The following is a 13,620-nucleotide window of genomic DNA, read 5'->3' on the forward strand; positions in this document are numbered from 1 at the left end:
AAGAAAGTTAATTTTAAATAACTACTTAAAATGGTATAGTCCATAAGCATTTTTGGTTTGTTTTGGGGACTGAAGGCAGGTTGCAAAACTCAATAAAGTTCAGATGTTTATTATCCTCCAAAGAGTCTGAGGAGGCTGGGTGCAGTGACTCACACCTGTAATTCTAGCACTTTGGGAGGTCGAGGCAGGCAGATCACTTGACCTCAGGAGCTGGAGACAAGCCTGGGCAACACAGTGAGACCCTGGTCTCTATAAAAAATAAAAAAACTAGCCAGGTGTGATGGCTGATGCCTGTAGTCCCAGCTACTCAGGAGACTGAGGTGGGAGGATCACTTGATCCTGGGAAGTTGAGGCTGCAGTGAGCTGTGATCATGCCACTGTACTCCTGGGCGACAGAGCAAGACCTTGTCTCCCCCCCCAAAAAAAGCGTTTGGGAATTACTGCGATAAGCCTTGCCAAAAATACCCAGATATGCTATAACTATGACTTAACATCAAACACTACTATGCTTACTTGCATACCTGTTCATTTCCAAAGATGATATCTGCAAAGGTATATTTTTCAGAGGACTGTGTGGCCGCTAAAAAACAGGGGAAAACAAACTAATCATATCATTGGCATAAAATATAAAATGACCATTTAGTAAAGTGTACAAGTAAAGTGAATTTACCTTCTTTTTTCTCACATCTTATTGCCTTAAAGCAAAACTTTCCCTTCTCCCTACTGGCAAGTTTGGCATCTAGGAAGAAAAAGGGAAATTTCAAAGATGTTTCTCAGTTCATCACATGATAAAAACCAATTCATTATTTAGACTTCCTTGGTCAAAATAGAAAATAATTCGTAATTATAAATAATGTTTAATGAAGAACATCTTTGTTTTTATCTCAATGAAGTGACCTCTTAAAAAGGATAAATTTCAATTTTCTCAAAATACATATCCATGTGTGCACATGTATATATATATATGTATTCATATATGCGACATTTCAGATAAACAGTAAGTTTGAAAGATCAGAACACAGGGACTGGAAAGCCCATAATCCTGCCACTCTACCACTTCTTCATTTCCTTTCAGTATGTTTCATAAGCATGATTTATACCAACATTACTATACGAACACACTCTGCTATATGTTTTCCCATAATTGCAGGCACTTTAAAAATGGTACTTTAAGTAATTTCTGGTACACACTCTTTTGTTTGAATGTTATATAAACATGACAATTCACAGAAAAGCCAGTCAGTACGTAGGTATGGCTATTCACAGATAAACTCACCAGTGGTAAAGGAAACAAAGAGAAAATTCCGTATTCTAGTCTATATATTTTTGTACCAGTTAAGTTTTGTTTTGTTTTGTTTTTTGTGACAGAGTCTTACTCTGTTGCCCAGGCTGGAGTGCAGTGGCATGATCTTAGCTCACTGCACCCTCTGCCTCCCGGGTTCAGGCAATTCTCCTGCCTCAGCCTCCCAAGTAGCTGGGATTACAGGCGCCTGCCACCACGCCCAGCTAATTTTTGTAGTTTTAGTAGAGACAGGGTTTTACCATGTTGGCCAGGCTGGTTTCAAACTGCTGACCTCAAGTGATCTGCCCACCTCAGCCTCCCAAAGTGCAGGAATTACAGGCGTGAGCCACCACACCCAGTCCTGGTTGAATTTTTGACAGTAATCATGTACCCAAGCACTGATTTTACAATAAAAAACAAAAAGAAAATACAAGTATAAACGATGTGGGAGGGAATTTAAAAAATGGGAAAGACTGGATCAAGATAGGTAATTTGACTTACAGTTAGGTAAACTAATGAAATCACAATTTAATGCTTAAAAAAGTTAATCCTAATAATCTTAAGACATTCTGGTACTATTCTGGAAAACCAAGTAATGAAGTTTCAAAATTTATTATGTAGCAGGAAAAACAAACAAACCTTTGTTTTCAGAAAGATTTACAGATTTCTGTAACTTCCAGTGTTTGCTACTACTTGATACTTGCACTATGTGGAATTCCTTAACGCCTGCTTCACTCTGTCAAAAAAAAAGATAGGAGTCATTCAGGATTTAGAAGCACTAAATCAGAATGTTCCGATGAGAATAAAATTCAGACACTGCTACCAAAGTCAATGTCAATTAACATAAGATGCAATTACAATATACATTTCCAAAAACTTATTTAAATCCCTTTCTAAACACTTTCAGAGACATCAACATTTTGTCCAAGAAGTATTTTTGACTATAATGCATACTCAGTGGTAAATTTTAAAATACTGAAAGCCACTGAGTTATTAAAGCCTATCACAATGAGCTATTGGTAGTATTTAAAAGATAAAAAATTGTCAATTTTTAATCAAAATTATGGCATTTTCTTTTTATTTCTCTACTCTGAGATATCTCATTCTTATTAGGCAAAAAAACAAGCAACAAAAACTCACATAACAGAATCCTAATATATGGTCAGTACACATGAAATTATTTAAGTAGCATGTATTTTTTTAATTCTCCTGAATAAAAGCTAATCTGAAATTATTAAAATATTCTCACTCTTACTATAAAAATATTGATTTTTGGGGGGAGATCACCAAAGTACAGCACATTAGCCCTAAATATCCTAGAAAGCAGACACCTTACAAATTTAGGAAGTTAAAAGTAAAGAACATTACAGAATTAAGTAACATTTCAAATAAGTACCTGAATTGAATCAATCTAATGCTAAGAGTCCTATTTCAAACATGAGAGATCACACTCTCGTCTTTGAGAATATTCATTTTTGGCCGAGCACGGTGGCTCACGCCTGTAATCCCAGCACTTGGGGAGGCCGAGGTGGGCGGATTACGAAGTCAGGAGATCCAGACCATCCTGGCTAACATGGTGAAACCCTGTCTCTACTAAAAATACAAAAAAATTAGCCGGGCGTGGTGGGCGCCTGTGGTCCCAGCTACTAGGGAGGCTGAGGCAGGAGAATGGCATGAACCCGGGAGGTGGAGCTTGCAGTGAGCAGAGATCGCGCCACTGCACTCCAGTCTGGGCGACAGAGCAAGACTCCAACTCAAAAAAAAAAAAAAAAAGAATATTCATTTTTACAGCCTGGCCAACATGGTGAAACCCTGTCTCTACTAAAAATACAAAAAAATGAGCCAGGCATGGTGGCATGTGCCTGTAATCCCAGCTACTTGGGAGGCTGAGGCATGAGAGTCACTTGAACCCAGGAGGTGGAGGTTACAGTGAGCAACCTGGGTGACAGAATGAGAACCTGTCTACAAAGAAAAAAGAAAAAAAAATGTTCATTTTTATATTAGAGTGCATAAACAGGAATGGCAATATTTCAGAAATTTACTATATAAAGGAAATGGCACTGTTAGAAATGTGCAAGTGAAGATTACCAAGTTAATATTGAATGTGATATATTAACAGAACCTCACAATTTAATAACACCAATGGATCTCAATGGTGAGACCTAGAAAGCATTTTATGAAATCTTTTAGAATGAATTAATGGAACTATATAGCATATCAGTGTGTACCATATTAATATCAGAAGATCTTTTTATTTGAAGACAGACTAAGGGATAAAATCACAAATCTAATGAAGAATTAAGATGATTTCATACTATTCTACATGAACATTCCTAAAATCCCTAGCTTATGCTGTCTTGTAAAGGAAAACAAAAACCACTACTAAACACAAGGGAAACACTTCAAATATAATTAAAAACAAAATTCAGTTTTAAACCAACTTACAGTATTGGTATTTTCCACATCCACAAAGACTAGCATATTGCCTCCTCTGCCTTCTTCATTTTCAAGAGAATTACTTCTGCAGACAGTGGCCCGTACATTTAAAGACCGACTGGTACAAATAATTGCAGTGTGTCTTAATATTCTGTGCCTGAAGTTAAAAAAAAAAAAAAAAGCACATTTAATCTCAGAGTCTCTATGTTATAATTATCTAATTCCAAATAAAGATTTTAAAAACTGATCACTCTCAGGACCATTTATACTCTAAAAATCCATAGAATACATTAAGTAAAATTACATAGTTAGCCTAACTTCAGTTCAATTCTTTCTATCCAATTTGGAAGGAAACTACTAGTCTCCCTGTCTAAGTTTTTGCCCTGCTTATCAAATTCATCTGTATAACACATAAAAATAATCTTCATATGGTAATGTTCTGATTGTGCTTCTTTCTCTCTTTTTTTTTTTTGAGACAGAGTCTTGCTTTGTCACCCAGGTGGGAGTGCAGTGGGGTGATCTCAGCTCACCACTGCAACCTCTGCCTCCCAGATCAAGCGATTCTCCTGCCTCAGTCTCTGAGTAGCTGGGATTACAAGCATGTACCACTACACCCTATAATTTTTGTATTTTTAGTAGAGATGGGGTTTTGCCATATTCATCATCTTCATCATAAGGTGTCTGCTTTCTAGGATATTTAGGGTTAATGTGCTGTACTTTGGTGATCTCCCCCCAAAAATCAATCATCTTCACCATCTTCATCAGCCATATTGGTCAGGCTGGTCTTGAACTCCTGACCTTAAGTGATCTGCCCACCTCAGCCTCCCAAAGTGCTGGGATTATAGGTGTGAGCCACTGCGCCCAGCCTTGCTTCTAATAGTGGTTCTGAAGCTACTGAATGACTACCAAATAAAGTTCAAACTTTAACCTGGTATTCAAAACTCCTCACCATATATAAGCTTTACATTTCAAAGGTTTCTTCCTCTTTACTTCTTTTACAAAAATTTTACACTGTGGCTGAACTAACTACATTCAGTTTATGTTCTCTAATCTGTAAATCTTTACAAATAAAATATATACAGCCGCTCCCTAGAATAATACCCACTACTCTCTTGCATATCCCTCCCTTGATATTCAAATGCTAAAATCTTTTTCTTTTTTTTTTTTTTGAGACAGAGCCTTGCTCTGTCACCCAAGCTGGAGGACAACGGTATAATCACGGCTCTCTGTAGCCTTGACTTCCTGGGCTCAAGCAAATCTCCTGCCTCAGCCTCCCAAGTTATTCCTAGTTAATTTTGTAAAAATGACAATGGAGGTATCAAAAGAAAATATTCTGTTGAACAAAATATAGGTCATAGATCCTGGATGAGCCAGTTAGCTTTGATTTCTTCAGTGATCATCTATTGTAACACCATTATAATCTTCTCTTCTGTAAATATGTACTGTTTTTCATACATTCTTGTGGGGCAAGGGGGAACACTAGGGAAAAGGTAAAACAAAACAATTTTCTTAAAAAAGGATGACTGAGACGACCAGGCAGGTTGTCTTCATACATAAATGACGCCCTATTTTAATACATGGTACCTGTTAATTTCATTATTATGTGATAGCTCTGTCTACAGTACTTAATCGTATCAAACAATTGAGAAGTTTACAGACAGAAGCAACTAAAAAAATGTGTGCCGTTAAATTTTATTTTTTCATTTTTGGGTACCTAGAACTTACAGTTCTATTTGAGACAATTTCAGATATAAATATCCTGCATAATCTGGAACGGAGTAATTTCTTAACATGCTAGTAAATATCAAAATGTTTATCTGAATATGTGCATATACATTGAACATAGATGTTAAATTTTATAAGTTTTATAATACTAACCGTATTTTTGGCTGCTTTTTGACACTTTCATAGTAAAACAAAAAGTTAATTTCATGGACACCTTCTTCATCAGGCCCACGTAACCACATTGGCAGCTGCACTGAGGCTCCGGGTAGAAGAACAGTGTCAGGAAGGGGAACAGGAATCACCTCTGGTTGACTTCCTGTGCCAATGCCAAAGTCTACAGAAGAAGCTGATGATATGAGTGCTGTACACACAGAGGTAGCATCTGTCACAACAGTCTTGTAAGCACTACAATTCTCAGAAGCTGAGGGACTTAGTGGTGTTAGAACAGCAGTATTACCACCGAAAGTAAAGAACTCTGGACGTTTAGAAACAACCTTCAATCCAGTAAGTGGACATTTGCTGACATTGACAAATTCTACATATGCTTTTCGGATTTCTCCACAGAGGAGCCCTGTAGGAAAATGTATAAAGAACACCTGCATTGGAGGGAAAAAATATTATTATTTGTCTGTTAAAAATTTTGAACCTCTAATGAATAACACTTTAAGACACTTTTTTTTTTTTTTAACCAAAGGTTTACAAGTGTTTCATTAATTCTTTGGTATCTCCCTGAATATGTGGCAGTTAATGACTCCATTTTAGAAAATATGATGAGACAGAAGAATGTTACTCTGCCACTCAGTAGTGATTCTAGACTTATGAATTAAAGGTATACTATCAGTACACAAGAGGGCTAACATGTCAAAACTTTCACAACTTGGTAGATTATGGACCAGAAAAGTTGAAAGTAATTTAACACAGCTATATGAAGTAAATATCAGTTTTATAAACCTTATAACTGTCAACTAAAGAAGCAGCTCAACTACTTATGTCTATATCATCAAGATGAAAAGATATGCCAGATTTACTATGGGTTTTAAAGTGAAAGAATGGGCAGATCTATGATTTCATATCCATAATTTTAAAATCCAAAAAACTCCAACCTCAGGCTTTTAGTAACTCATGTGGGGGCAAAACCTGACCTAATAGAGGCTTTTTATATTCTTTCCCATTTAGTGATATTAATACAGTTCATGCAAGAAATATTAATGTGTTTGATTACTAGGTGCTGCCACAAAGCAATGGGGTTTACATAACTTCACACGCACACTTCTAAAAAAATTTTTTTAATTGATTTCCAACACACATGTGGCCTCAATATTTCAGATGAAGGATTGTGGACTTGTGCTTAAAGAGACAGAAATTCGGGCTAATGAAATCATACAGTAAGTTATCTGCATTTAAAAGATCTTTAAGTATACTGGCTGGGCACAGTGGCTGATGCCTGTAATCCCAACACTTTGGGAGGCCAGAGTTGGTGGATCCCAGAGTTGGTGGATCCCTTGAGCTCAGGAGTTCAAAACCAGCCTGGGCAACATGGTGAAACCTGTTTCTATCAAAACTACAAAAAATGAGCCGCACGCCTGTGGTTCCAGCTACTGGGGAGGCTGCAGTGGGAGGACTGCTTGAGCCCAGGAAGCAGAGGTTGCAGTGAGCCAAGATTGTGCCACTGCACTCCAGCCTGGGTGACAGAGTGAGACCCCATCTCAAAAAACAAACAAACAAACAAACAAACAGATATTTAAATGTCACAACTAACATCTAAGCAAGCAGGAAGATAAAGGTAACAATATGAGTGAAATGTTCTAATAAAGTTATAGCTGGCAGTCACTTCATGAAATTCCAGTGAAAATATGTTTTTGAATCTAAATGTGAGTGGGACTTCATTATGGCCATATTCTTAAAAAGAAAAAAATCAGATGAAATTTGGGGACATTAGAAGCTTTAAAAATAAATGAGAAAACAAGGGATTAATGTAGAAATCCCGCACATAGATTTAATAGGATAAAAAAATAAGCTAGACATAGCATTATACTGAAGACACTGACTCTCTGTACTGATCAGTCAGTGTCAAGCTTATAGTCGAGCTAAAACTTGTGGAGGAATTATTAATTTTGTTATTATATCTAACAGCTGCATTAATAAAAAGTGAAATAGAGTATTCAGTGTGTAAAAACACACTAAAATACATAGAGACACCTAGATACCATCAAGAAGGTTACAGCATTGGTAAAATGGTAACAGTGATAGAACACATAAAAGACCAGTGGTACCAACTATGTATAGGATCACATGTACCTTCAGAACACAGGTTTACTAAATATACTATTTTGACTCTTTAAGAAGAACAAGGCCAGGCACCGTGGCTCACGCCTGTAATCCCAGCACTTTGGGAGGTGGGCAGATCACGAGGTCAGGAGTTTGAGACCAGCCTGACCAACATGGTGAAGCCCCGTCTCCACTAAAAATACAAAAATTAGCCAGGCATGGTGGTGTGCACCTGTAATCCCAGCTACTCAGGAGGCTAAGGCAAGAGAATTGCTTGAACCTGGGAGGCAGAGGTTGCAGTGAGCCGAGATTGCGCCACTGCACTCCAGCCTGGGTGACAGAGCAAGACTCCGTCTCAAAAAAACAAAAAGAACAAGTATATTTAGCCTTTACTTCAAATGCTCAGTTGCTGAAAGTCCTTTTAAATAGTTGATAATTGTGATAGCTTCAAATATAAATGGAAAACAAGACCAAGAACTCACTATCTCACTTCTAATTTATCCTGAAGATATACATGTGTGAGTACAAAATGACATGCTTAGGATTATTCATTGTGGCTTTGCCTGTAACAGAAAATGACTAGACACAAATCAAATGGTCTAGTTGAATGATACATATATATAATAGTGCTTGTGTGTAAGAAATTAAAGGAGTTTGCTCTTTTCTCTGCTTCTCTACATGTTAAAATTATTCCTAACAAAAACAATTGTATTAAAAAAAAGATTTAGGGGGAAAGATTTCTAATCCACATAGCTCATTGTTTGAGTTCAGTATGCTATACACATAGTAGTATGCAAATGACTCTTATTTTTATCTTCTCTCAATGAGCTACAGTAACTTTCATTCTCACCCTTGTTTGATAAATATATATTGTTACAGATTATTTCATCATACAGTATAGATGGGTAACTACTTCTACTATTCCCTTAAACATCTCAAATTCCATAAAATATTTCTGAAATATTAGGCACAGGAATATTCTATGAATTTTTTCACCAGTTTTCATGTCTTCCACTGTCTGTCCAAATATAATAAATGGTCTATTAGCTGACTTCCATCATAATCATACCACCTTGTTGAACTAACCAACTTCCCTATTCTCTTACTAGAAAATACTGAGTGATGTTTATGGAACTGAACATCAGTGGCTTTAGGCTTTCTGTAATGCCCATCATATTCTCCTTTCAAGAGTCACTATCTATTCCCAAACTTGTTCACATAAATTAAGTATTGTGTAAACTGCTTTCATCCGTAGCTGAAAGTATAGCTTTTATCTGTAGATAAAAATCCAGACATACATAGTGTTTAGATTACTTGACAAACTGTCTAGATTCTCACTCTGAAGAAACCAAAACTGGAAACATAAAGTGCAACTTATGGATGTAGTTTAATGCATGAAACAAGATGAAACTCCTATCAGGAAACCCATACCAGCACTCATAGGAAAGGTCTCTGCTCTAAATCCACCCCCCCAGAAATGGTGAATAAATGTACATCAGTATGTTTTAAATTAAGGTAAAATGTTTAGGGTATGGATCTACTGATTTTTTTGTTTTTCACTTTACAAGCTTTGTTTCATCAACCAAACACCATTTTTGTTATGTAGAATAAGAGGCCCTCTGCTCTAAAATACCCTCTTCAAGAACTGCCTCTATAACAAAATTTTTCTAAAATTGTGATATGCAAGAAGCAAAGTTAAATACAGACCTAGCAATATCAAAAACCAGATGAATGTAAATATAAAGACTGTTAAGTTCAACAGAGTTAAAAATCCAAGAAGATATCTGGTTTAAGCTTCCTTCCTTTCTAAGTGAAAAAACTTTCACTTAGAAAATGAAGGCCAGATAATTAGGGATGAGGCTTAAACAATGTAAAAGTAAACCTCTATTCATAGGAATATGTTATTTGAGAAGCATTGCATTTAAAAACCATCTGTACATTTAACAATCTTAATAACTGAAGAATATTTAAATGATATGGCTTATTGAAAATCATAGGTGCTGGGCACGGTTGCTCATGCCTATAACCGCAGCACTTTGGGAAGCAGAGGTGGGTGGACTGCTTGAACTTAGGAGTTTGAGACCAGCCTGGGCAACGTAGTGAAACCCGTCCCTACAAAAAAGCACAAAAAAATTAGCCAGGTGTGGTGGCATCCACCTGTAGTCCCAGCTATTCAGGAAGAACACTTGAGTCCAGGAAGCCAAGGCTGCAGTGATCAGAGATCATACCATGCACTTCAGCCTGGGTGACAGAGCGATCCCGTCTCCAGAAAAAAAAAAAGGGGGGGGGGGGGAGGAGAGAAAAAAATCAAAGCTAGCAGCTAGCACAATCATTAAAAACAGTATATTTTGGTGTCTTACACTGATTTATTTTGACCACATAGATCAGAATCTTCCCATCTGAAAGTAAGCTCTAACAAATTTTTAGAAACGTAATTCCAAACAAAATGTTCATTACTTCAAGACTTTTAAACAATAATGGTGAATAACCCTAAGATAACATTTGACTCCTGACTCATTTCAATTCATCATCAGCTTTTTAACTCCTAGGCTTTACCAATGCAATTCTAATCAAAATTATTATTGTGGGAACTTGCAAAGCCTGGACGAAAATGGCACAAGTATTAAGAAAAATGAAAAAAATTAAAGATTATAAAAGGGACTTGGCTTGCCAGATTTAAAAAAAAAATGATGAAGCAACAGTACAGTACTGACACAGAAAGAAATAAGGAAATATTATCAAACAGAGTAGACTGCATCTAAAAGAGAACCTGGTATGGATACTTTCAGAATATTAATATAATAGAAAGATGGCATAATGAGTTGCCCACATTCTATTAATGGTACTGGAACTAAAAAACAAAGTTTGAGCCTTATCTCTTGACAACCAGAAACTGGCATTTGGGTCAGTCCATAAGTTTTTTTTTATTGCCCTACAAAATTCTTTACATGCATCACAATTAAGCAAGGGTTAAATGCGGACAGAATACGGGTAGTTCAGCAATGCCCACCTCTCAGCACACACCACCCATCACCATTTTCATGAGTATGTTACCTATATCACCACTACATGTATAGGATTACTACCATAAAAATCATCCAGTAAGAAGAAAGGAAATAACATCCAATTAAAAGAGTTCCCAGCACTTTGGGAGGCCGAGGTGGGCGGATCAGGAGGTCAGGAGATTGAGACCATCCTGGCTAACACAGTGAAACCCCGTCTCTACTAAAAATACAAAAAATTAGCCGGTGCATGCTGGCACCTGTAGTCCCAGCTACTCAGGAGAATGAGGCAGGAGAATTGCTTGAACCTGGGAGACGGAGGTTGCAGTGAGCCGAGATCCTGCCACTGCACTTCAGCCTGGGTGACAGAGCAAGACTAGGTCTCAAAAAAAAACAAAAAAAACAAAAGAGTATAAGCAGGCAATCATACGGACACATGGAGGGGAAAAAAATCATACAAACAAAAAACACTGATCAACCCTATCCGTTATCAGAGAAATGTAAATAAAAACATCATTTTTCAATCTGATTTGCAAACATTAAAAAACAAAAACTGATATTATCCAGAATGGCACAGATGTAAGGCAACAGGCACTCTCACTCTGAAGAAAAGTGCAATTTACTATAGTTTTGCTGAAGGTTATTTTGTAGTGTATTGCGAAATTTAAAATTTATGTATCTCTCCACCCAGTAATTCCATTTTTAAAGTTTAGTCAAATCTAGAACATGGACAAAATATATACATGATATTTACTGCAGAATTGTCTGTATTGGTGAAAAACTAGAAGTAAACCCATTAAGAGCATGAAAATATATTACAGTATATCCAAATAAAAGAATACCATATGTAACGGTTAAAAAGAAGACTGAGTTATGCTGTTAAGGACAAAAAGCAAGTACAGGATAAAACGTGTAGTATGATTGCATCTATAATTATTAAAACTATATATAAGTGCACAATGCAAGGTCTGAAAAGATAAACAGCAATTTGGTATCACTGGCACTTTTGGAGGTAGGTTGCTATCCTTGTAAACCCCCTACTAGAATAACTTGAGGATGTGGGAGGAAGGGCCTTTTTCACCCTTACATTACATGACCCTACCACCTTTGCCCTGCTCCTCAGGTATAAGCCTGATCCAAAGTGGACCACATCTTTCTTCTAGAAACCTGAAATTTGAAGTGGCTCAAAGACTGAAAATTGCTGGACTAGGGTTATATCAAAAGCAATGCTTTCTAGAGGCTTAAAAACATTTGCTCTTAAATTCCCTGGAGCTTCTGCCACTTCTTGTTCTATAATACTTTATTATGTTATTATAATATGTTCTATAAAATATAAAAAATATATATTTATATATTATATATTATATATATGTTCTATAAAATATTATAATACTTTAGTATTACAGAACAAGATCCTTCAACTAAATAATACATTTCTCTTTCTCTGGCTATACTACCTAGCAACAGTTTCTATCTTTTCCAAATTTTAATTTGTATGGTATAAAAGTAGGATAGGATGGGATAAGAAGGTGAAGATAGGAAGAAGGTGAAATACTGCTTTTTATTCAGATGCTTCTACATTGCTTAAGTTTTTTTAAAAGCATTCATTCACAAATTATTTTTTATAACTTATGAAAAAGAGTCACTCATTTTTAAAATCCAGAGTGGATTTTTTAGAAGTACTTTTCCCAATTTCCATTAATATTTTGAGGGTTATATTTTATAGCCTGGCTATGACTTCATGGCAATTTGCATGATTGCCTTACATTGTGAATTAAATATATTTAACACTAGCTTAATAATAATTTAAAAGTACAGTTCAATGTAATATCAAAAACCTCAGAGCCTAAAATTAATTTACTCAGAATATTTGCTCATATAGATAAATTAAGTCCATGAAATTTTAAAAAGTGAAATACCTCCAACAGTGGCATTTCTTCTGTGATTATGGGATCTAAACGTCGATCAGGGCCATATTTAACAGATGTTTTCTCTTCTTTTGTGTTGTTAAGTCGAGGACCTTGAATTTCTAAATCCTGCTTCCCTCGGACTGACATACTCAAGGAATATTTTCCTGAAATAAAAAACAATCAATGCCCTAAAATAATTTGGTATGTTATCTGACATCAATTTAACTTGAATATGTGAATATTGTAAGTTTCAGATTATTTCTAGAAAAATTCTAGACAATTTTGATTAACATGATTAATCAAAGAATTTAGTATATTTTCATTCCATGTTTAACACCAACTAAGGTATGCTACTTAATTTCTCACTTGGTTTTAGATATACTTTGCAAAAAAAGACTACACATTACTCAATAGGAAGCCCTCTGAAATCTGTATTTAACCATGTGCCTATTAACTAACAAAACCTGAGAGAATAACTATCTTAGGTCCAACAATTTAATTTAGGCCATGAGAACGGGTATCTATTCACAAAGAAAAGAAGTGGAAAACAATGAAAAGGTCAACTTTTTACTTTTACTCATATTCAAATATATACACTAATTTGAATTATTTCTGGAATATAAATAACTGAATCTTCTCAAGAGACTGCACAAAGAAAATTAAATACAGTAGAGTTTTCTCAAAATTAAACTTGTTTAATATTCATGTGAAATTTTTCCCAAAAGCTTCCATGTAGTGCATATATGTGTGAAAAAAGCTAGAGTATACAACTATCTTTCTTGCAGGACTACTTAAAGCCTTTAATGTGCTGAAGGTCACTGTAATAATCTCAAGCCAGATATAAAATGTATTGATTCCCACACTTCATGTGACCCAAATCCTTATTAGCATTTTACATAATAATGAGCTACACTAAATCATGAAAACTCTGCTTAGAAGATAGGATTTTAACAGTTAATTCAGTCTCTTCCCATTAATATTATACAATAACATATAA

General features: G+C 35.7%; 1 protein-coding gene across 4 annotated transcripts in view; it reads right to left on the reverse strand.

Moving 5' to 3' along the window:
* The window catches only part of TRAPPC8 (trafficking protein particle complex subunit 8), a 107,021-nt gene that overhangs the window by 21,960 nt on the left and 71,441 nt on the right, over window positions 1–13,620 (reverse strand). For all 4 annotated transcript variants that reach the window (XM_034943947.3, XM_003830340.7, XM_034943948.3 and 1 more), the window contains 6 exons: window positions 12,633–12,787; window positions 5,597–6,039; window positions 3,728–3,875; window positions 1,922–2,018; window positions 671–739; window positions 522–580 (listed from right to left, as the gene is read on the reverse strand). In XM_034943947.3, the coding sequence (XP_034799838.1) occupies window positions 522–580; window positions 671–739; window positions 1,922–2,018; window positions 3,728–3,875; window positions 5,597–6,039; window positions 12,633–12,787 (971 nt within the window). The remainder of the gene's footprint in view (window positions 1–521; window positions 581–670; window positions 740–1,921; window positions 2,019–3,727; window positions 3,876–5,596; window positions 6,040–12,632; window positions 12,788–13,620) is intronic.

Source organism: Pan paniscus, chromosome 17 (assembly GCF_029289425.2).
Source record: "Pan paniscus chromosome 17, NHGRI_mPanPan1-v2.0_pri, whole genome shotgun sequence".
NCBI classification, from domain to species: Eukaryota; Metazoa; Chordata; class Mammalia; order Primates; family Hominidae; genus Pan; species Pan paniscus.